The sequence below is a fragment of the Cupressus sempervirens genome, chromosome 1 (genome assembly GCF_028749045.1).
Source record: "Cupressus sempervirens isolate cs-2001-9-10 chromosome 1, ASM2874904v1, whole genome shotgun sequence".
NCBI lineage: Eukaryota > Viridiplantae > Streptophyta > Pinopsida > Cupressales > Cupressaceae > Cupressus > Cupressus sempervirens.
The window spans coordinates 776,501,295-776,524,982 of record NC_143118.1 but is presented as its reverse complement, the minus strand read 5'-3'; the positions used below and the strand labels follow the sequence as shown (position 1 = coordinate 776,524,982).

The 23,688-nt window shown below is 33.8% G+C and overlaps 1 protein-coding gene across 1 annotated transcript; it reads left to right on the top strand.

The window, feature by feature from the left end:
- The first annotated feature begins 12,209 nt into the window (after positions 1-12,209).
- LOC149580176 (GDSL esterase/lipase At2g42990-like) lies at positions 12,210-14,428 on the top strand. The gene is made up of 5 exons (XM_089813012.1): positions 12,210-12,575; positions 12,970-13,100; positions 13,339-13,572; positions 13,663-13,921; positions 14,024-14,428. Exons 1-5 carry the CDS (start codon positions 12,308-12,310, stop codon positions 14,221-14,223), a joined length of 1,092 nt encoding a protein of 363 aa, XP_089669138.1. The 5' UTR covers positions 12,210-12,307; the 3' UTR covers positions 14,224-14,428.
- The last annotated feature ends 9,260 nt before the right edge of the window (positions 14,429-23,688 follow it).

The following is a 23,688-nucleotide window of genomic DNA, read 5'->3' as shown; positions in this document are numbered from 1 at the left end:
CTAAAACGTATGATAAAGAAAACATCAATACATCCATAAGCATATCAAAATGAGATGAGCATACATATCAAACATCACATGGAAACATAAACATTGAGTTTCAAAACAAATGAATGCATCCATCACATGGGCATAAAAGAGACAAGTGCACAATACTAATCCAAAATCCATAATCTCATATATATAATGGTGAAATATCAAGTATACATCCAACATGAGAACAAAATCTAGATAAGTATCTCTCAAAATGATACACCAAAACTATCCCAAGGACATAAAGACCTAAGTCCTAAGATTGGATCCCTCCCTCTTATGGTTTTACCACTCCCTCTTATTTTCCTTCTCACTTGGGGTAATCTAGGAATACCTATCTTTGAGGCACAACCACTCTGTATGTTTCATAGTAATAGGACACTCTCACACCATGACCTTCTTCCTCTTATCTCACTACATTGTGCTCCCCCCTCAACTCCTTGACACAATCACTTGGTCCTACAGGATAGTGGTAGTGTATGTTGGATGGAGCTTCACCTCTACTAATCTTTAGGTTCCTCTCCCCTAGCTGGTGTAGGTGGCTCCTTCCTCTACTCCTATCTGTTTTGTTGTCTATTCACACAAGGTCATCTAACTAGCCTCTCCACATCTAAAGGATCCTCCTCCTCTGCTCTAGCCCTACTCCTCAACCTAGTCTGACTGTCGAATGGACCCCCAAAACCACTAGAAATGTCTCTAAATCTCCCTCCTCTCCCCTCATCTCCTCCATCTCCACAATCCCTATCATCACCACCTCTACCCTCATCCCATGGAAAGGCTTTTGATAGTGTAAATCATTGGAATGGCATACTCCTCATCTCTCACAAGTAATCTAATGAAACCCCCACATCTATCTAAGCTAAGAGATATTCCCATGGTTCTTGCTATAACCCGCATGTCTCATACAAATATGTTGTTTAACTCAACATGGGTAACCACCCTAGGTCCTCTTCCTTAAATTGGGAATATGTCATTATCTCTATAGGAACTCCTTCTCTCAACCCAAACTATCACCATCCATGACTAGTCACAAACATCACCACAATCCATGTGTGCCTCCCTAGCAATGGTCGACTATAGAACATGTACCGTAGCTTAGCCTTCACCTCCTACCAACCCTTGAATGTCACATATGGTCTCCACTCAAATGATTCCAACTCATCTAGTATCCACTTGTAGAAGGATACATCTGAACTATGTGGTTATGTGATGAACTCTAAGCATCTATAGATATAATAGAACCCCCTCTCTCATGCATGTACTCTCGATTAGATCACTTCAATGTTGTCTTGGTGTAGGAGCATCATGTGTTTTCTCGATGACTACTTTATTTCTTGGAGGAATGCTTGGTAGTTTCTTTGGAGAGTACTTGGAGTGTTAATTAGTCAAAGAAGAGGATCTCAGTGTTTGTAGAGGTGCTCAATCATTGAAAGCACTTGACATGCATTGGGAGCTTGGTAATGCTTGGTTGTTGTGTTGACCAAGTAGCTTGGTTAATGAAGGGACTCGATCACCAAAGGAGTAGAAATTAGCATACACTAAGGATCTTAGCTTATACTGCATTGTTTGGTTGTTGTGTTGACTGAGTAGCTTGGTCAATGAAGGGGCTTGATTACTCTTGGTGGAGTTGTTGATAGTTAGTCATGTCTTGGTTTTGGCTTTGCCAGAGTTGTCTATGTTTAGTTTCTAGTATGAGTTGACCTTGGCATTTAATTTGGTTATATGTATCTAATTTTTTTTGTAAGTCAACTTGTGGCTGAAATGTGCATTTAATGCAAGGGTATATTTAATTTATAACATACTAGGTTGACTTGTGGCTTAGTTGGGTATAAGTAAGGGGGTTTTGTGGAGTCTTAGGTTACTCATTCAAAGGAGTGGATCATGAGTCATTATTCAGTGTGGGATCCAACATGGAGAAGATGGAGTAGCCTGAATGAAAAAAAAATTCCTAAGTTTTTGGATAGAGTATCAAATGTAAGGTAGTTTATAACTAGAACTTGTGTAAACTTTGAGAATCTGATAGCTAAGGCTTGGAAACAAGGAGATTTCTTGGTGGGCTTGTGAGCATAGCTTTAGATCTTCCTTGGAGGTTTATACCATAGTGTAGATATGCACTAGCCAGAGTTTGAGTTAGATCTTGAGGGATCTTGTAAAACTATTATTTTACTTTCTTTGTATTTGGTCATTACTAAGAAGGCCTTACAGTCATGCCCATTGCATGTAAACATTTATTTTATGAATAAAGTGTTGTAATTGGTATCAGATCTTTCATTTTTATTGTGTTTCTATTGTGTGGTTATTTGTTGGGGGTTGGGACATATCCTTTGAGGATTTTCCTACCTTGTACTATGTCAAATGGTATCAAAGTATAGTTATTCTTGAGCATGAAAATAGATCACCAAATGTGAGGTAGTTTTCACTAGGACCTTGATTTGGAGAAGTTGATCTGAGATAATCTTAATCTTGTGGTGGATTATTCTTTTTGGAGTCCTATATATATTGGTTGTGAGGTGGCAAATTGTGGTTCTAACTTGCTATTGTAGAGGACTTGCAGATGGATAGATGAATGAGAAGATAGAAGGTTAATGATCAGAAAGGGTTTTTGTGATGTGTATTATAGATCTGTGTTCTTGGAATTTTGATTTTTTCTTGGTTGTCTGTGCAAAGTGGTAGGTTGTGATCTGACTTGCAAACAATTTGGGTTTGTCACAAGGAGCATGTGAAGGATTTTTGTAGAGGGTTTTGCAAAGATCTTAGAAGATGTCTCTGAGAAGATTGGAGCCTAGGATGATTGCAAATCTTTGTGATGTGATGGAGAAGAGGCTTTCATAGATGTCATCTTGGTTGGAAGCTAGATTTAGAAATCGAGTTGAGGAAGGGATGGTTCAGTTCTATAGATGTTTATGGAGTTGGACTCTACCAATCCTAAAGAGATTTGTTTGGCCAGTTAACAAAGTTGTCTGAGAGAGAAGATGGCATAGCAAGGTCGAGGTGGAAGAGGTTGGTTTGGTTGATCAGTTTGAGAAGTCCGATTAAAAACTTGTAGAGAAACTTGAGGATGTTGCTAAGCATATTCCTAACCTGGTTAATGTTAGGATGGATACTTATTTTCATAATCATTTGGATGGATATAACATATAAATTTTAGAGGGATTGGTCATGGATGATCAAATTGTTGTGGGTGATGATTTACATGTTGTAGAGCATCTTGTTGTGAGCAATGAAATTTTTGGTGTTGGGAGTTTGGCATTTTTTGGTAGTGTTGTTGATGTGGATTTGGTTTTGGATTGACATGGTACTTTAGATCTATATGTTCTTGATTTTTTGATGGCTAACATGGATGAGACTTTACCTGTGAAGCATTATGTTTAGTTTATTCCTAGGAGTGAGCATGTTGATTGGGTTGTTGAGATTTAGGAGATTCTAGTGTTTGATAGAATGATGCAGATGTGGGTGATTTACAAATTGGTTTTCTTGTCCTTGATGGAGTGCAAAACTTTGGTGAAGATGAAGATGGTTGTGGATATTTCTTTAAGATGGTTGTGAAGATGAAAACTTTGGGACACACTTTTCTATTTACCTAGGGAGTTTGATGCAAGAGCATCTCGTATTTTCTCGATGACTACTTTGGAGTTATTGGAGGAATGCTTAGTAGTTTCTTTGGAGATTACTTGGAGTGCTACTCAGTCAAAGAATAGGTTCTCGGCAATCCTAGAGATGCTCAGTCATTGAAGGCACTTGGCATGCATTGGGAGCTTGGTGATGCTTGGTTGATATGTTGACCAAGTAGCTTAGTCAATTAAGGGGACTGGGCCACTAAAGGAGTATAATTTGACATACATAGGGGACCTCAACTTATACTGCATGGTTCAGTTGTTGTGTTGATTGAGTAGCTCAGTCAATGAAGGGGTTGGGTTATGCTTAGTGGAGTTGTTGATACTCGGTCATGTCTTTGTTCTAGCTTTTCCTAAGTTGTATATGTTTGGTTTCTAGTATGAACCAACCTTGGCATTTAATTAGATTGTATATATTTTTAAAAATAATTAAGTTGATTTGTGGCTTAAATGTGAATTTAATGCAAGGGTTTATTTAATGTGTAACATACTAGGATGATATGTGGCTTAGTTGGGTATAAGTAAGTAGGTCTTGTGGAGTCTTAAGTCATTCATTTAGAGGAGCAGATCATGATTCATTATTTAGTGTGGGATCCAACATGGAGAAGATGGAGTAGTTGAGTGAGTGAAGTATTCCTAAGTGTGTGGATAGAGTGTCAAATGTGAGGCAGTTTATATATGGATCTTGGGTAAAGTTTTAGAAGGGCTAGTAGCACAAGTTTAGATATTCCTCAGATGTTTCTACCAAAATGTGGATCTAGACTAGCTATATTTTGTCTTGGATCTTGTAGAATTGTTATTTTACTTGCTTTATATTTGGTCGTAACCTTGAAGGCCTTACAACCAAGTACATTGCATGTAAGTAATAATTTTATGAATAAAGTGTTGTAATTGGTATTAGATCTTGCATTGTTGTTGTGTTTCCACTATGTGGTTATTTTCTAGGGGCTAGTACATCTTCATTGGGGATTCTCTTGCCTTGCACTACGTTAGATCCCATGCCCACACCCATTCTCAAATTGCTCCACATTCCTAGCTTCTCCCTCCCTATAGACAATCTCATGTAGCTCAAATGGTACATTTCCACCAGTATAGCTAGACTCAATTCCATCCATCTCAATCTCCTCATGAGATCTATAACCAATCTCTCACATCTACACTGGAATCCCTTTTGCCTCATGTCTATGATCAGTGCATGTGCTATAAGGGAGTACATAATGCATGCCACTGTAAACTAGTCCCAATAATGTGATAACATCTTCTACCAACCTATATGTATATTGAGGATGTTGATGTCTTTGAACACCTCTCACAATGTGGCTCTAAGATCCATTGGGTACTAATCAAAGTAAACATATGACATACACAATCTCACATCAGTATTGATATCAAAAGAAGCTAAGTAAACATGACAACTCAATATGCTCAACTCGACTCACTAGGTCTCTATGATATGGCACTCAAAGGGTGTGGTACACATCCTTTGGAGTAATGGTGGCCTCTCTGGTGGGAAGATGAAAGGTGTTGTGCTCACTATGCCACCTCTCAACCAATGTTGCCATTAATCCATAGTTTTCCCAAATATGGTTCAATCACAATAAACCACTAAAACCCACAGATCTTAGTGTGGATCTATTAACATTATCTAGTCAATGGATAGGTCTCAGTCCTACCACCTCAAGTTCCATAATCAACAATTTTTCAAATACTTATTGCATAGAAAAAATACACAAACATGTTAGTACTTGTCAGATGAGAATTAGAATTAAATTAAGAATATCTCCACTCAGTTGCTCAAGAAAGAAACTACGACTTAAAATTAATGAACAACACAAATTTTACATAAGACTCATTAAGTTAGTGAACAAGTGTCATTAAATACTTTCTATTGTATTCATGTAATACTTTCTTCTTGTATAGTACTTCATCCAGTATCATACAATAGATGGGTAGGTCTAACACAATAAATCTCATAGAAGGGGTATGATACAATTTGGAAACCAAAACTATCATGTGATAGAGATCATAAATGTGATATGATACTTTCTAAAGTATCACATAATATTTTTCAAAATCCTACTCAAGCCCTAGAACAACATGATAAAATGCTCAAAATAACTCAAAATAGGTGCTTGGATTTTAGATACTTACTAGAAGACTATACTATGGAGGTCAATTCTACAACTGGTTGCACTCAAATCAGTGTTTCTCTATCATAAGTCTCCTTTAGGCCATCGTTCTCTCACTCTCTACTCTAATCTCTAAAAAATCAAGTAAGACAGTTGATTTGGTCAAATCCTTCTAATTTCTATAGCTCCTCTATCTCATTTTGATTTTGATCCCAAGGGGACAGGAATATTCCATCATTGCTTCAAATTACTTCTTCTCCTATGGCTATATATTTTCTCTTAGTATATCTACCTTATTTTATTGAAATATCAGTGCTCATCTCAGGTATTGGTATTGTCCATTGCTCTTTCCTTGTGCTTGGTTTTTCTGCTAACTAACTATGCATTTTGCATCTGCTATCTCTCTGCACTTCACTCTTCGTAGTTAGTTTCTATTGTTTTCTTGGCTTTTTTATTCTTTGACATAATGTGTTCCTAGATCGATCACACATAAGTCAAAGAGGGGAAAATGTAATCATTCCCCTTTCTAGCAATTTTGCTTAATCTATCTATTGTTTATTCTTGATTAAATCATCAAAATCAATTTATTCAAACATAACCTATGGTTTGAAAACCTCATCCCAAATCTTTTATTTATTTGAAAGAACTTTCTCCCTTTTAATTAAATAAAGTCCCCAAAATTCATGTATCCCAAGTGTGTGCATATAAAGCATTATTCCTATTTTTAAAATAAGAGGAAAAGATTCTTTTCTACACATGAATGTACAATTTTATATGTGAGAGGAATCTTCTATTTTCAAAGTAACTTTAATTCTTCTCCACACATCTTTTTCCTCTTAAAGCCCATCACTGATCTTGATTAGGTGATATGCTTACATGCACATGGATCACTCAAGATGAATTATCCACCCTTGATTAGACCTCTCTTGCCTCTTAATCTTAACTATCCATTTTTCTTTAAAAGGGAGGGCTCTCTCCTAATTTTCTAATTTTATACTTTGTACTAACATTATGTTATAGGATTTCAAGGTGCTTTTGGAGCTTTGAAGACTTCAAACATTCTTGTACTCTTTCATTTTAGCTTAGCTCTTATTCTACTTGCATTATGGAATTTTAGGCTTAGTTTTCTTTATGATCTAGGATAGATCAAGAGTATATCACATCACTTAATTAAAAAGGTGAGTAAATATTCATATTTGATTATCTTATCTTTCATCTTGCATTGTATTGCACTTGCATTATGATTCTTGGATGCTAGCAATCTTTCTCCCATCTTTGAATCTCTCATTCTATGGTACACCTTGCAAGGGTTGCATAGCTAGGTTTAATTGAGAGCCACCATACTTCCATTTGCACCTTTCCATATCATATATAGAGAGCTATAAGTTTCCTCTTGTTGCTCTCTTTCATGGGTATTCTCAAGAATAAGGGTTTATAGAAGTGTGCTACATTTTTGTTAGACAATGACAAGGGCTTAACCACCTCTTGTGTACTATAAGTTGAGTGGTTGTATTGGACATTGACAAATTGGTCTTTTGGTGCAATGAAAACCCCACTGTATCACAAGTTACCTTTGGTTTGCATTCATGTTCTAATCATATTCCTTTCATCATCAAAGATCTTGACTTTCCTTTTCTCAAAATCCAACATGTGACCTCAGTTATTCAACTCAACAACACTCAAAGATTATATTTATGTCCTTGAACCCAATATGCATCATCACATTTGATCTTATCATTCATGAATGTTGATCCTTTACCTTCCCTAAATATCCAGCATCACTATCAACTTAATAGTTCCACCATCATCAATTTTTTCAAAAATTTCAAACTTACTTAGATCACCAGTCATGTGATGTGAGCAACCACTATCAATAATCCATGAATGTGAAATAAGGTAACTTTAATTCTCATATATTTTACTATTTGGATCTTTCTTTATTGCAACATATACCATTTCAATTATTTCCTTTTCATCATCAAAACTTGACTCGGTATGATCTTCTTCACAGATGTAGCATAACTTCTTGCCTTTGTCTTTGTAATCCCTATTTTTCTAGTACTTGAAATATTTTATGTCATTTCTATCAAACTTGATTCTTTTAGGATATTTAGAAGCATAGTGACCAACCTCATTATATTTGAAATAGATCAAGGGAAAATTACCTTTGTATTTACCTTTACCTCTTGATAACCTTCTTGTAAGAAATGCTTCAATCTCATCCAGATCATCTTCAATTTCATATTCACTTTCTAGTTTTCTTCTCTTTCTTATGATTGTTGATGGTTAGTAAAGACTTATAAGCATTTCCCATTGTAACCATACTATTATCATAATTGCTCATTTCAAATGTCATTAAGTGACCAACTAGACCATCAAGTGTCAAATCATTCCTAGGCATAGCTCTTACTTCCTCAATAGCATAAATAGGTAAAATAGTTCTCAAGACTTTACTTACAATTTTAGAATCCAAGATTTCTCCTCCAACAGCTCTAATTGCACTCACAACATCCTTGATTCGGTTCACATATTGTGCAACATTTTCACCTTCTTTCATTCTCATATCGGTATACTTACCTCTAAAGCTTTCAAATTTGGCTTTTCTTGCATTTTCATCTCCTCCATATACGAGCTTGATTTTATCCCACATTTTCTTAGCATTGGGATAGTTCTGGACATCATCAAATTTAGCATCATTGAGAGAAGATGCAATATCAATCATCATACTATTATGATTCCTTTTTCATTCATTTGTTCCATAGTTAGGGAACTAGGAAGTGTGACATATTCATTCTCCAACCAATATGTGACATTGTCTCCAATACCATAAAGATGCAACTTCATCTGATCTTTCCATGAGGAAAATTTCTCCCTATTCAACTTTTGTGGCTCTCTCTTATACATCTTGATCTTTAACTTAAATTCCTTTAAACTTATCTCTTCAATCACTTGACTCTAATAGAAATTTGTTAGATAACTAAGAGGGAGTGAATTAGTTGTGTCTAGTTATCTCACAGTCCCTTCAAACATTTCAACAACATCAAAGCATCATAAACATCAACAAAAATAATTTCAATACAACCAATCACTAGGTATACACATTGAACTCAAAACTTAACTCATTTTTTCACTTCTTTCCAAATGGTTAACAAACTATTCCTTGAATTATTGAGTTTTAGTAAATTTCTAATTATTACCTCATGATATCTTAGTTATTACTGAGTTGCAGTGAAGTATTAAAGCATGTAAATAAACTTGCAACAAAAATAGCATTCACACAATTAACAACAACATTTTTAACGTGAAAACCATGTTAAGAAAAAAACTACCTAGGATTAGAAATCCAAACATTTCACTCTTCTAAAGTGATCTCTCTTAGGAGATAATATTGTTAAAGGTTGTTAAAGTGGTCTTGCTAGACGATTTCACCAAAAGATCATCTATACCTTATCACTCCCTGTCCTTGACTAAAAAAAGTGTCCTAGTTTAAAGGACTTAAAAACACCACTAATTAATGTTACAATATAGGATTTACATTTAATTATTAATTTTTTATGAAGATCTAGCTCTTCTTTTGAGAAATTATTCCACTTTGGTGGATATCTAGTCATTCTAAACTTTCTATGGTGACCTCTATCCTAGAATCTAGAGAAATTAATTTGTTTACTACTTTTTATGCTCTAGTTGATCTATCTAGAATAGTTCTTCCCTAGTCTCATATAAGATATGTTTGATCAAGTTCTCCTTATCCCCCCTTAGTTTTATCTAATGGCTTTAATTTTGTGTTAGTATGGAGGAGAAAAAGGAAGGATACCTATGTTGGGCCCTTATTTTAATCTTTTGTGAGAGCATGGAAATCCTCAATTTAATTGATCTATGACCTTCTAATGGAGTCTATACCTAGACTAATAGATAATGTGGAAAGGAAAGCATTTCTAAGTAGTTGGATAGATTTATGGTCTCTTTATTTTAGGTGGGTAGTAGCTTGGTTACCAATTATGATATCCTTAAGGTCCTAAAAATTTTCCTTTTAAGTTTCAACTCATGTTGCTCGATAAACATTCCCCTTGGGATTTAATTGGTCATTAGTAGAGTCACATTGTCTCATGTGTGCAACTATTATGTTTTCCTTTGTCAAAAAAATTCAATTTGTAAAATTTTAACTTTAAAGATAAAATATGCAATGCTTTATTAATCTTGATGTTGTGAAGAAGTATATTGTAGTGCATGAAAATGCTATCAGCCACCAAATTTAGGATTAAATGGTTTCTCAATGGATTAGATATAGTTAAATCTCAACTTCTAAAGGAGATGGAGGAGTGGGAACTCTGCTAGGATATTTTTTAGAAGAAAAATGTATGAATTGATTGCATGTAGGAAGGTGATAAGAGCACATTGTTTTTTCCATAATTCTATGAAAGCTTATTAGAGTAGCAGTTTTGTTTCCTCTTTCATACAAGTTTTGGGATATTGTTAAAATTATATTTCTAGGATGTCATCATGGAATCAAGTGGTAGAAAAAAAATTCTTCATTTCTTGAATTCTTATTTACTCGTTCTTATTCCTAAAAAGGGACCTAAGGAAAAATGTTTATTTACTCTCATTGGTCTTTGTAATGTGGTGGTAGATTAGAAGACTAGCAACCTAACCTCAATTTTGGAAAGTTTTGTAATTTTTTGGTAGTTAATAAGACTGTCATAAATTTAGGTTAGGTTGCTAGTTACAAATGGAAAGGCCCCTTTGATCATCCACCAAATGGGTCAATGAGTTGGCTCGATAAGAGTTGACTTAAATTAGTGCCTCTTAATAGTATAACTCCTTATTCAGGTATGGTACTCTAGCTTAGGGAAGCAATTTTTAAGGTTCATGAGTCTTTACTCTAAGATACTTAGAGATGAAAGATAGTCATTTTGGAGTGTAGGGGTTCCTTGTTAAAAACAATCTAGATTTTTTTTTTGTCGCAAAAATGCAACTTTTTTCTATGGTTTGTGGTTCAAAATAGATGTCTTACATGGAAAAATCCATGCAAACTTCCATGGACCTTCCATGTGTGCATTGTGTTGTAAGAGTTAAGAAAGTGAACTTCTCATCGTTTCTTTCAATTCTCTTTTTCTTAGATGATTAGGCACTTCTAGTGGGAAGTTTGGAGCCAAGCCTATTGGCATGTCTCCTCTTTGGCTAGTTTTTAGGACTAATGGGATAAACCTCGAGTTAAGTTTTATTTTGTACAATATACCTAGGGTATGTATCCCACTTTCATTATTTGGCATAGCTAGTTAGAAAGGAATTAGTGGATTTCTCAAGATGGAATGGTGTTTATTCAACAATTGTAGTGGACAATTATTGATACTCTTCAAGAGACTATCTCGACAAGGTGTGAATCTACTAGAGCATGAATCCTAGAGATGTTGATATATATAGTCAATTCAATTTTCCATTGAGGGAGATGGTCCTTTGGTAGTAAGAAGGTTGTGAAGAATAGATGCAAAAAAATTTTGTTAAAGATCAATTGAGAGGGTCGATGGAACCCTCATCAATAGTTTTTTTTAAAATAGATATTTATGACTCTTCTAGGGGGAACCTTGGTCATTTTGGTATCGACAAGTATCTATATTGTTGTCTAGTTTCTCATCATATGAATAATAACATGGATACATTTAACATTTTGTATGCCATGGAGAGATATGTTCTCAACAAGATTAGACTTAGATGTGAATCTAATTCACAGGTGGTGATGACTCTAGTGTTGAGTAATGTCAAATTGGACTTATCCCTAGTTATCAGACATATTCTAAGGTTGTGTGACTCTTTGGAATCTATTGTTTCTATTTATATTCCTAGGAGTGGAATGGAGTAGGCCAACTATCTAGCCAAATTGGCATTTGATCAAATGCAAGGTTGGAATATTGAGGACAATTGACACTTATCTCTAGAATTGACTCATATGTTAGATGAGTTGGTCGATAATGATAGGATTGTGTAGTGCTCTTTTCTCTAATAGACATTTGGTCCTTCTTGCTATGCTTTTCTCTTTTTGTTAAATAATTTTTTTAGCCTTCATTAAAAAAAATTCTAATCAATGCAAAAGTCAACATAACTAACAATTATACTTTACATTGTCTTATTCCATGACCTTGAATTGTCATTATTCCTTATGTCATCAAAATAGTATATCATAACTCATTTATCGTCTAGCCAACAAATAACCTTATCACAATACTTTGAACATGAAGAGGTATGTGGAGGACTAAAAATGGCGAACTATCATACACCCAAAAACTGGAATCTTTGATATCATATATACCTAGATAGTCAAACTTAATCGTAATCCACGTGGATTATCCATGTCCATGCCCATGCCCCTCTCATCCCATGCTCACTTAAATCCGTCACCTACTCCACATTAATTTTCTTCAAAACTATGCCTACAAAAGGAAGCCTTGTAAAAGCTTATCTTCATGCCTTCCATTGTGGGTAGTTCATTTTGAAAAGGATTAACTTAAACTTTGTACATGGTCATATAGAGCAGTAATGAAGACAAGGGCCGAATCTCTCATTTTGTTCTCCGTATTTTTCAGTTTGATCATCATAGCAGCTCAGAAATTTAACTACATTTTGTTTGTTAGAGGACAGAAGGTACCTGCTATTTTTCTGTTTGGAGACTCCTATGGAGATACAGGGAATAATGATTTTATTGCTACAATAGTTACTGGTGATTTCCCTCCATATGGAAGAGATTTCAAAGATCACTTTCCCACGGGAAGATTATCCAATGGAAAGCTCATGTCTGACTACTTTGGTAATCCATATATGCCAATCAATTTGAAGCTCTAGATATAAATGTGATTATCCTCTCATAAAAAACTATCTTGATCTTTCAAGAGTTTAAAATTTGTTGTTGGGGAAGTCCCCATATTTGGTTTTGTTGATCAAATGCTTGTTGCTTATGTGCTTTTGTTTGATTTATCTCCAACCATTTTCAAATTTCATGATCTTTGTAATTCTAAGATTTCTTTACAAATGTCATGATCTCTGTAATCTAACACTTTATTACAAATTTCATGATCATTATAGCATTTCATTCCAAATTTCATGATCATTATAGCATTTCATTCCAAATTTCATGACCTTCGTAATTCTTACATTTCATTAAAAATTCTCTTGATATTAAGAATTTTACTATTTCATTACAGCTGAAGGACTTGGAATCAAGGAATTATTGCCCCCATATTTGGATCCTAGGCTGGAGGCCCAAGATTTGCTGAGTGGTGTTTGTTTTTCATCCTCTGGCACAGGCTTAGACAATCTCACTGCCCATATATTGGTAGGAAGGCATTACATGTTATCTTGTGATCTTAATACATGGAAATGGCAGTTCAATTTTTAAAGTGTGCCAATATATAATTTATGGTGTATAAGAGTATTATATCCACTGGTGTATATATCCTAAAGACCACAATACCACTACTTATATAAGACATTTGTAGGACAATGGGTATGCAATTAATGTATTCTTCTTGCATCTTTTTCTTTATAAGTTGGATTTATGCATATGAATGCAGAATGTGATACCAGTCTGGAAGCAAATTGAGTATTTTAAGGAGTATAGAGAGAAAATATCAGGTGTGGTGGGAGAAGAAGAAGCCACCACCATAATCAACAAGGCAATTTTTTTCATCTCAATTGGCACCAATGACTTCATTATCAATTACTTCTCTCTCCCAACTCGTCGACTCCAATTCACCGTTGAAGAGTATACAGATTTTCTCTTGAATTCATACACATTTTATATCAAGGCATGGTTATAACTTGTCTCTACTCTTTGAATTTAATTGTTTCCAAACATATTTGCAGTGAATTCTAATTGAAGGGTCTGAATTGTGTAGGAATTACACAATCTTGGTGCCACTAGATTCGCTTTGATTAATGTTCCACCATTGGGATGTCTACCAATAGAGAGAACACTTGGAAGCCCTTTGAACATGGGAGCATGTGACAAGAAGATAAACAAGGCTGCAGATGGGTTTAATTCAGGATTAAATGCAATGATTAGTGGACTCAGATCTGCTTTTCCTAGCCTTAAAATTGCTTCTCTTGATTATCACAAACTGATTTCTGAGTTCATTGCAAACCCTAGTAAATATGGTATTTTACATTCTTTTGATCGATAAACAATCTAAATGTTTTACTATATTAGTATATGGGTAGAATAGTGTTCTAATCTTGCAATGTTATATTGCATGCCAGATTTGGAGGTGATTGCAAAGGGTTGCTGTGGGACGGGTACGTTTGAAATTGTTTTCCTGTGCAATCAATTGAGCCCCTATACATGTCCTGATGCTTCCAAATATCTATTCTTTGATTCAGTCCACCTTACTCAGAAGGCATATCAAAACATTTCTAATGTATTTCTTACCAGAGATGTTCCTCAACTTCTCTCAACTTAGAAGATAATTTTACTTTATGCTACAAAACTTTGTCATGGAAATTTATTTTCTACTTTGATAGAAGGAGGACAATAAAGGAATAAAGGACTCAAAATATAAGAGTTTGAGGAGAACAATACTCTGGTCAATTTAACATAGTGTTTCATTTCTTGTAGATTTTCAATTTTAAGTTTATAAAAATATTATTTAAGTTGTAGATTTTCAATTCAAGTTTATAAAAATATTATAATATTATTTATTCATTCTGTTTGAAATTATTGATAATAATGACAATTGTCAAATTGTCTATAGTTTATTTATAAAGTAGGATAGTCTAGAATGTATTTCCAACAATCAAATTAAATCTTATACAATGTAAAGTTCTTGATACAATCAAGAATGAGATTGGAATCAATTAACACAATAGATATTCCACAATCATTATCTCAATAAAAAATATATTAGCTTAGTATGGCAAAGAACTATAAAGATAGTCATTTCATCGAATTATAAAGATAGTCATTTCATCCTCTACGTAACCTCGCTTTCAGATGTATAAGGATAGTATGCTGCTGAATTAATAACTCTATGTCCATAGAAATCATCAAATCTTGTAAGATGTCAAAATCTTTGCTTTTTAAATCTGATCATTTCTACAAAAGTATGAGCTCCCATATTATATCATTCAAGATAATAATTGGTCAACCAGCCGTGAATTTTATCCATGACCCACATTTAATGATTCATGGAGCTTCCATGCCCACTTTAATTAGTCACCGACGCCACTATCAATTTGCTCCACCTCTGTGAGTTATCTCGTACTACAGTTGTTTGAGTTCAATGGTCTACTGCAATTTCAATGACTCTCTATAAAGTAACAATGACACAAAGGGGTGAAAATCTCGTTTCAGAGACACTTTTAATTTTGCTCATCATGATAGCTCATGGAAATGTTAAAAAATGTTTTCTATGTGGAGAATTATGAACATGAGATTTATATCCTCGTTTGAAAGAGGAAATATTATATTAGTTGAGTCCCCTTAACCTGCACATGAATAATTTCGATCACTATTAGATTTATTTGAAATTAAAACCATTTGTTTGATTCTAATGAGAGTAGAAATTTGATTTTGCCTAGGTTTATGTCTTTTTTCTAAATTTTAAGCCTTCTGGATATCATATTATATTCTTGGTGTAGGAAAACTTTTTTCTTTCCACATTTCTTCTTGTTATTTCTAATTGTGATTTTATACAATCTCTTGAAAACAATTCATGATGTTATTGATATTTTGATAATTTTATATAATGGCTCCCATAAATTAGCATATTTGGATGTTCATATTGATAGTATTTCATGAGCTGGACATTCTAAAGTTACACTTAGTCTGAAAGTGTGCTAGGGAATTGGGTCAACGATAAACATATTTTGCATTACACTTTTCTCTTGACTATAACTAGAACTTCACTACTAGATTCTCTATTTGTAGTTTTCTTGGGGTTAGCCATGTAGAGGCTATCCTTAAACATGGTCCTTGGTGTGCTTGTGCATCTATATTGGTCTTTCAACCTTGGACATGAGATATCTCTATCTTGGATGGCACCAAACTCTTTCTCTTAATTTGGCTCAAGTTCTTATGTTTGGTCCTTTCAAGTTGAAACTTTTAACATAGTATTGTTGCATCCCTAAGAAGGATCATTACATTGAGACTAATATAATTTATTGGACCCATCTCGAAAAAACCTGTGTTTATTTTGAGATTGACTTGGCCAAGAATCTAAATGATGTAATAAAATCCAAAACTCCTAGTCTAGGTCTCTATACCCAAACTCTTCAAGGCTTCTTCTAAGCCTATAGGGTTACTACTTGACCCTATTCCCAAGAGGGTCTCTCACAATTTTCTCCTTCTACAAGATCTATTACATCAATTACTACTCCAATTCTTTTCACTCTTAACAACCTTAGACTCTTAGCTAGGCATTTCTTGCTACCTTGCAAGGCAAGGCAGAAACTCCACCGTAGCATCCAATATCCTTCAAAATGTCTTATGTGTGCTTGATATAAGGTTTTCTAGCAATCGTAGGCTTTGTCTCACAAACTCACTTCATGGAACTCTAAATTGCTCTTGAGAATCCTAATAGCCCTAGAGCCCTGAATTAGGCCTCTTGTCAAGGTTTTCACACAACAACTTCAAAATCTTGTAAACAAGCTATCCAACTGAACAGTGATCTACATACCCTTTTCAAAGACCCTTCATATTTCTTAGGTTTTAGGCTATCAACCTATTCGTACATGGATTAAGCATAAATACCCTATTTTTAAGGGTTCTGAGGGTTTAAGTGTAGCATAGAGGGTATTGACTGCAATGTCTTACCAAATAGTCTTGCTTGATCACCAAAACTGGTTCCAATCCTAAAATTTGAGGATAGCAGAATAAGGATCTCTCATCGTAAAGGAAATAATGCTAACCATAGCAACTTATAAGTTAAAGGAAATAACAATTTGGATAATTTGATTCAAAAAAAATTAATTTGACTGGTCTAGATTATAGTGATTTCTTGATAATTTTGTACTTTATTCAGATGTTCTCAAGTTCAAGTAGGTAAATTAAATATTTTTATATTTTAGTACATACTTAAGATGTTCTCATGTTGCATATAAGTAGACTAGAAAGTTTTGAGATTTTAGTAATTTCTTGAAATGTTCTTAAGTTGATGTAATTATTTTAGAAATTTGATAATTTCAAAATAGTAAGTTTGTATTAAGCTAGATTATTGGGGGAAATTTAGAGATATAATATTTCTTATTTTAAATTGTTAGGAGGTTGAAAGAAAATAATGAAAAAAAAAAGATATTAATCTCATTTTTTAATTTTTCTTGTGGTAGAGCATTGGGTGGAGGAGGAGCAGTGGTGGCACGATGACGGGTGGTGGGTTGGGCCATGGTGGAGGAGGAGTGGCATCATCACATTGACCATGTATAGTGTTGGTGCAGACCACAAGCGGTGGCCACTGCAATTAGGATAATCACTGTGGTGATTTTCTAAAGTTGTAGCAGTGTTTTTCACTACTTATTTTATTTTATTTTTATAAAAATTTGCATGCTTGCACCTCAAAGTGCTTGCTAGTGGTGTACAGCCCTGGTATGCAAAAAAAAATTACCTCCCTGTTCAACTTTGTCCAAAATTGGAATATTTTATATGAAAATATGGCTTTTGATGTCTTCTATCTCCCACCATGAGGTCTATTTGGCCTCAAATTGCTCTGAAACTTAGATACCCTCTATTTTCACAAAAAAAAATACTTGATAAATAGCCAAATTTGTTCTATCAAATCCTTGTTCTTCTTTTTCTCTAAATAAGGACAAGCTACAGTAGTTCAGGCTTTGATACCATGAAGGATTTGAGCAATACAAATCCACAAAACCTGAAGAACACCTACATGCAAGAACATGTCATATAGATGAAAAGACAAAGAAGAGGTAAGGGTTTTGCTTTGAGAATATGAAAAATGTATTATCAAACTGAAAAGATGAATAAAACTTACAATTGGTCAATCCTTATAGAAAGATATCATAAAATCTAAAAGGGAAACCCTAAGAGGTAAATGACATTTAATTATTATTATTTAATTATTAAATGGAAATGCAAGTGCATAAAGGGAAATCTTAAGAAGGGAGTAAAGGTAATTTAATAAATTAAATTAAATTAGCACTTTAACAATAAATATTTGGAAAGACCTATGTGTGTGTGTGTGTGTAACAATACTCTATGACATTGGGGAGGGTGTGACCTCCATGTAGGCCCCATCAACTCTCCATACTCCCTCCACACACTTGCAACCTGTCACATCAAGTGCAGTCACCTTTCACAGAGACCAAGTTAAGATCACATCTCACATAATGGAAAGAAGATTACATAAGGTTCCCCCTATAGATGGTGGTCCCTCCAATCCTTATTACCACCCTTTCTAACATCACCGTTGCCTCTCCATTAATTGTGTTGGTTTTGGGAAGGAGAATAATAAGAGAGACGGGTGGGTAGGTAGGTAGGTAGAGTAGGGGAGATTAGTAGAAATGGTTAGGGAAATTAGTAAATGGGGTTGGAAATTAAGTTAGTAAGTGGGTTGGAAAATATTTTTATGTAATTTCCTCTAATATTTATATATTAATATACAATTGAAACAAGATTTAAATGTATATATAATTCAAAAAAAACTAGTTACATACTTCCATGCAAGCTAATGAATATGGTATAAATACATGCTTCCACATAAATTCGTTAGAGAGTATATGTTATAGGAGGGTTGTGAGGTAGATGTTTTAATATAAATCTACAAAGTGATATCATGAATGGGGGAATAATATCATGAATAGAGGAATAAGTATAGATATATAATTTATAATGTCACTTTTAATTTACAAGATATGGGTTATTGTTAAGACATGTATACTCATGCAATAAGACTTGTTTTGAAAGAATAATTTAATAAAGAATAAGATGTGAATGTATGACCTAGTTAAATAAATATTAATATTCTAGTGTTAAGTAAGTCATTCAGTAGTTATCTATTAAAGAGAGAATGTTAATTATTCTAATTTAATATTAAGGTGTTACTTTCAAATAGGATAATTAATGACAGTAGAGTGAAATGGAATTGGATTAATAAAATGATAAGACAATTTGAATAAGAGACTAACATAGTCACTAATGTTCTACACTCAAACATACTTACTTGAACACTAAAATTGAAAAACTTTAACAAAATATAAATCTCCCTAGCTAAGATGTTAGCATCTAAATTATTTCACACTTAATGAACCTTATGAATGCCTTGAAAGCCATAGGGCATATTCACCTTAAACACTCACACTAGTACATTGGACCTCTATTTTTGACTAATTTTTTCGATCAATGGTCATTTTGGCATGTTAATTTTATTTTTTATTTTTTTATTCTCGAAAAGGTCAAAATTTTGACCAGACTAAAGTTTCTTGTCAAAAGTTTGATGAATGATGAATATAAACAAAAAGAAGAAGAAATGAAACTCATTTATTTTAACACTTGGCCAGATTGTGTGCACATGAGCAGGAGAAGGGTTTGTTTGTGTGCGTCGTGGAAAGGAGGAACACTGGAAAGCACGAGAAGAAACATGGGAGGAAATGAGCTTAAGTTAATCCCATCTATTTGGTTGCATACATTAGGTTTGACCCATTCCTTTTCACTAATTTGTGTGTGCACTCTTCATTTTTAATTGTTAATCCTTCTTGTAATGTTTAATACATAAATGATAATAACATGAGAAGTGCATTCGCTATGATTTGGGCATCTACGGTTCATAGTGCACCACATATTATGCTTGGATTAAAGTCTTTCCAATGTAGTAGGGTTTCATTTTAATTAGTTGAATCTAGAAAAATTGACCAAAAGATGACTATTGCCCTTGACCCTATAAGTAGGGTTTCATTTTAATTAGGGTTTATAATTTCTCTATTTTCAAATAATCACTGCATTTTCTATGATTCAACATTACATGCACACTAAGCATCACATTTTTCTTAAGATAACAAGACCTAAATAAGACTAGTGCTCAGATGAGGCTAATAAGACTGAAATAAGTGTTCAGATCGTCAATGGGTTTCCTCCACACCATGATCAAAATAAGCCTAGTCAAATACTACTAAATATGAAATCCATACCCAGATCACAATAACTCCCCGCCAACTTACATTAGAGATTAAAATTGTATGTCTAAATTGTTAAATCATCTAAAATGAGTCCAAATATCCAAAATTTGTCCTTATACTCCTAATTCTTTTAGAAATTTAAATATTTTGAGTCTCCATGCTATCTTGCTTTAATCTCCTTCACATTCAATATTACATCATCACAAAACATTGTTCACTCTCTTCTATAATTTTTAAATATTTTCAAGAGCTCAATTTTGACTTTGGGAAGATTAAACATTATAAAAGGCTACTGGAATATCATTCTAGATTTAGTGATGAATACACATCTTTAATTTTTGTTAAAGTTTGGTCTTTATTTGACACTTGAATCTACACTTGAGGTCAATTTTTTACCACAAAGATAATAGTTAGAAATTTCCACAACTTGGTCCAATGTTCTATTGAATAGATGTGAACTAAGATATGTCTGAATGTGGGATGTAGATTCCATCAATAGTAAATAATTTCCAATTCCAACAAGCTTAATCTAAAAATGGTCCATCTAACAACCTATCCTAATTTGGGTGCTTTTAGAATAAAGAAAGATGAAAGAAACTCTAACACCTCTCAAGACTTTGCCCATAACCTATTCCTACCTAGGATGTATTAAATGGTAATTTCTAATGATATAATATAATTTTCTCATTACTCATTTGACTTGAAAAAAATATAAATTTTGATTCCTTTTACCTTTGGACTAATTGATTTATAGGTGTTATGTTGTATTAATTTATGACTACATTTCCTATTTGTATCGTTATTGAGAAACAAAATATTGCACATGCTAGTGAAAGATGGATTTGCCAAAAAAAAACTTGGAATTTTCAATAAGGATCTTAGTTGACATCTTTCATATTTTTGTTGGGGATTATGTTGTTGAAAATATTCAAGACTATGCTAAGTTATTGAGAGGGGAGGGGTGAATCAATAACTTCTAAAACTTTTACAATTTCAATTCTTAATCCAATAATCTAATTAGTAATCAATTCATCACATATGATCTAATTGCATGCATGAGAAACTGAAAACATGAAAACATCCATAACACTTTGACACAAAGATTTAGTGACCTAGAGACCTTCCAAATAGAAAGTAAAACTGGGGTGGTGATGATACCCACAAACTTTAGTACTGCAACATAAAGTTGGCTTGTTAAGGCTTGCATTGATCACTTCTGATGATCTACCCTATTAGGAGCAATTAGGACTGCTAGGTCCACCTTGTGAGAGGATTTACAAACATATAATGAAGTATGCACTCGATAAAGAGATTTATGAAAGACTATTAGGTCTACCTTGTTAAAGGATTTTGACTGGTTCACCTATTAGGATGAAGCAGTAGTAGATCTTTGATTTCAAACTGGGTTTGCTAAATGAGATTCCTTTGTGTATTGATCACCTTTCTATGATAGATATGTCTGTATTGCTCCTTATGTTGTTATGGCCTTTACAATTTTCTCTTTTTCTCCTACATTCGAAACTTGAACTTTTCACATCCACATTCACATGCATCCATAGATACACAATGATATGGTACAATGCATTACATATATATATATATACCAATTCAAATTACATAATTACAAAGTCTAACATGATACAAGTTAACACAAATATTACAAATTCAGCCCACATGAAGACATTCGGGTTCTAAAGACTAACTCGGTGAGGTTCTGATACTTAGCATCCATAATCAATGCTTGGCATGGTCATGCACTTTGTAGACATAGAAGCTTGGTCCATACCAATCACTTTCAAGTAGTCTTGAACTTACTTTGCACTAGTGACTCAGTAGATATTGTGCAACTTGACAAACACTAAATCACTTGGTTAGCATATAGGATCTCGATTAACATTGGCTTCAAATCACATAAACTGTGAACTCGATAGATATTGCAATGCTTGGTAACCACTGATAAACTCGACATATACTAAAATGCATGGTTTAAACTATTGGACTTCACACTATCTAAATCTACTTGGTAACCACTAGGATTTGTCCAAAGGACTCAGTAGCAACTATAGAACTTGGTGGCTACTAAATTACATGGTAAACACTATAAACTGTTCAATAAGCTTAGTAGCTATATAAAATCTTGAATAATTGTGTGTCACTAATAAAAAACTTGACTGGTATGTCAACAATCTCCCCCTTTGACATTAGTGACAAAAACACTTACTAGCCAAAACTGAATCCCTTGTATCCATCACCACATGATACTAGCTCAGTAGAGTATACTATTTTTTTTGAGATTTTTCAAAATTGATTTTCTAAGGTATATATAGTACTATACATCTTTTACTATATATAGCATGTATTACTGATCATTTCACACTTGTTAAAAATTCTCCCCCATAGTATATTTCTCCTCATACTATGTGTCTCTCTATGTACATGTCTTACTTCCTCATAATATATGGCTTGCTCCAATATAACTTTTCTCTCCCTTTTTGACAATAATGCCAAAGCTTTATTCTAACTTATTTACATAGAAACACCAAAATGGGATAAGAATTCAGAGTGTACCTTGAGAGTGATTGCCAAAGTTGTATCCCAATTTTCTTGCAGGACTTTGCATGTATGAAGTGCAATTTGCACCTTTTCTGATAGTTCAATCATATGGTCTGCAATAGAGAAGTTATTATCATGGATCAAAGTGCTTGAATATACAATATGTTTCTGAATTGCATCCATGATTGGGAGGATCATATTTTGTATGTCAATCAATGTTGATCTGATCCTTGCCTCTTCTCTTAGTAATTCAGCTTGCATGTTTGACAAAAATCTGATTTTCTTAAAATGTGCAGAGCTTGAGCTAGGGTCAAGTTGCAACTATTGGGCACTAGCCTTTAGATCTATATCTATTTTGGACAATTTGTCCTTTATTTTCTTTGTATACTTAGAGACATCACATAGTTTCCCAAAAAGTGATGACACATTTGAACAGGGCGATTCAAGATTGACCAAAATTGTAGAAAGCTCAACTTGATAAATGGCTATTTGCTGAGTAATGTGCTCTAGCACTTTATTATTAAATTTCTTTTTAGCCTTTTCGACTAGCTTGTCTTGTCTATAGGTGTCCTCACTAAATTTTTGGACTGCTTCTGCTAGCTGATACAAAATAGGCTAAGAAGAATCAACCTCAATTCCTATTGCCTTAGTCAAAATGTTCTTGGCATCTTCAATTATCTTATACTCTTTGTCTCTCTCCCCTCTTAGTCTTTTTTTTTTAGCCTTTTTCTGGAGAAGTTCACCAAATGTCTACTTTTGATCTAGAGTAAGCTTATAAATATCCCAATTAGGGATTTCTATTTCCTCATCTAAATCTATGTCTTCCTCTATCTCTTTTCCTTTCCCCAAAAATTTTGTGCTCGATTGAACCTTGGGCTCAACTATCCTTGCACTTATTGCTTTTGTATCTAGAATGGAAACAATGGTAGACATACTTAGGCTTGCAATAAAAATTGATACTATACTAACTAATGGAATACTTACAGAAATACTTGAAGAGTCCAAAATTGATGAAGTCAAAATTGTAGTACCCAAAATTGAAGTAGTCAAAATTGGTGTGCTTACCATTGATGTGCTCAACTTAGTAGATGAAGAAGGAGTTTGTGGCTTGGTGGATGAAGTGGAAGTCACTTCTGTTAGTGATGTGCTAAGCTAAGTTGGGGAAAATAGTGATTGGACATTTGATGTATCACTAGTAGTCACAATACAACTTGCTAAGGTTGTCTCCATACTTGATGTAGCTAATGGTT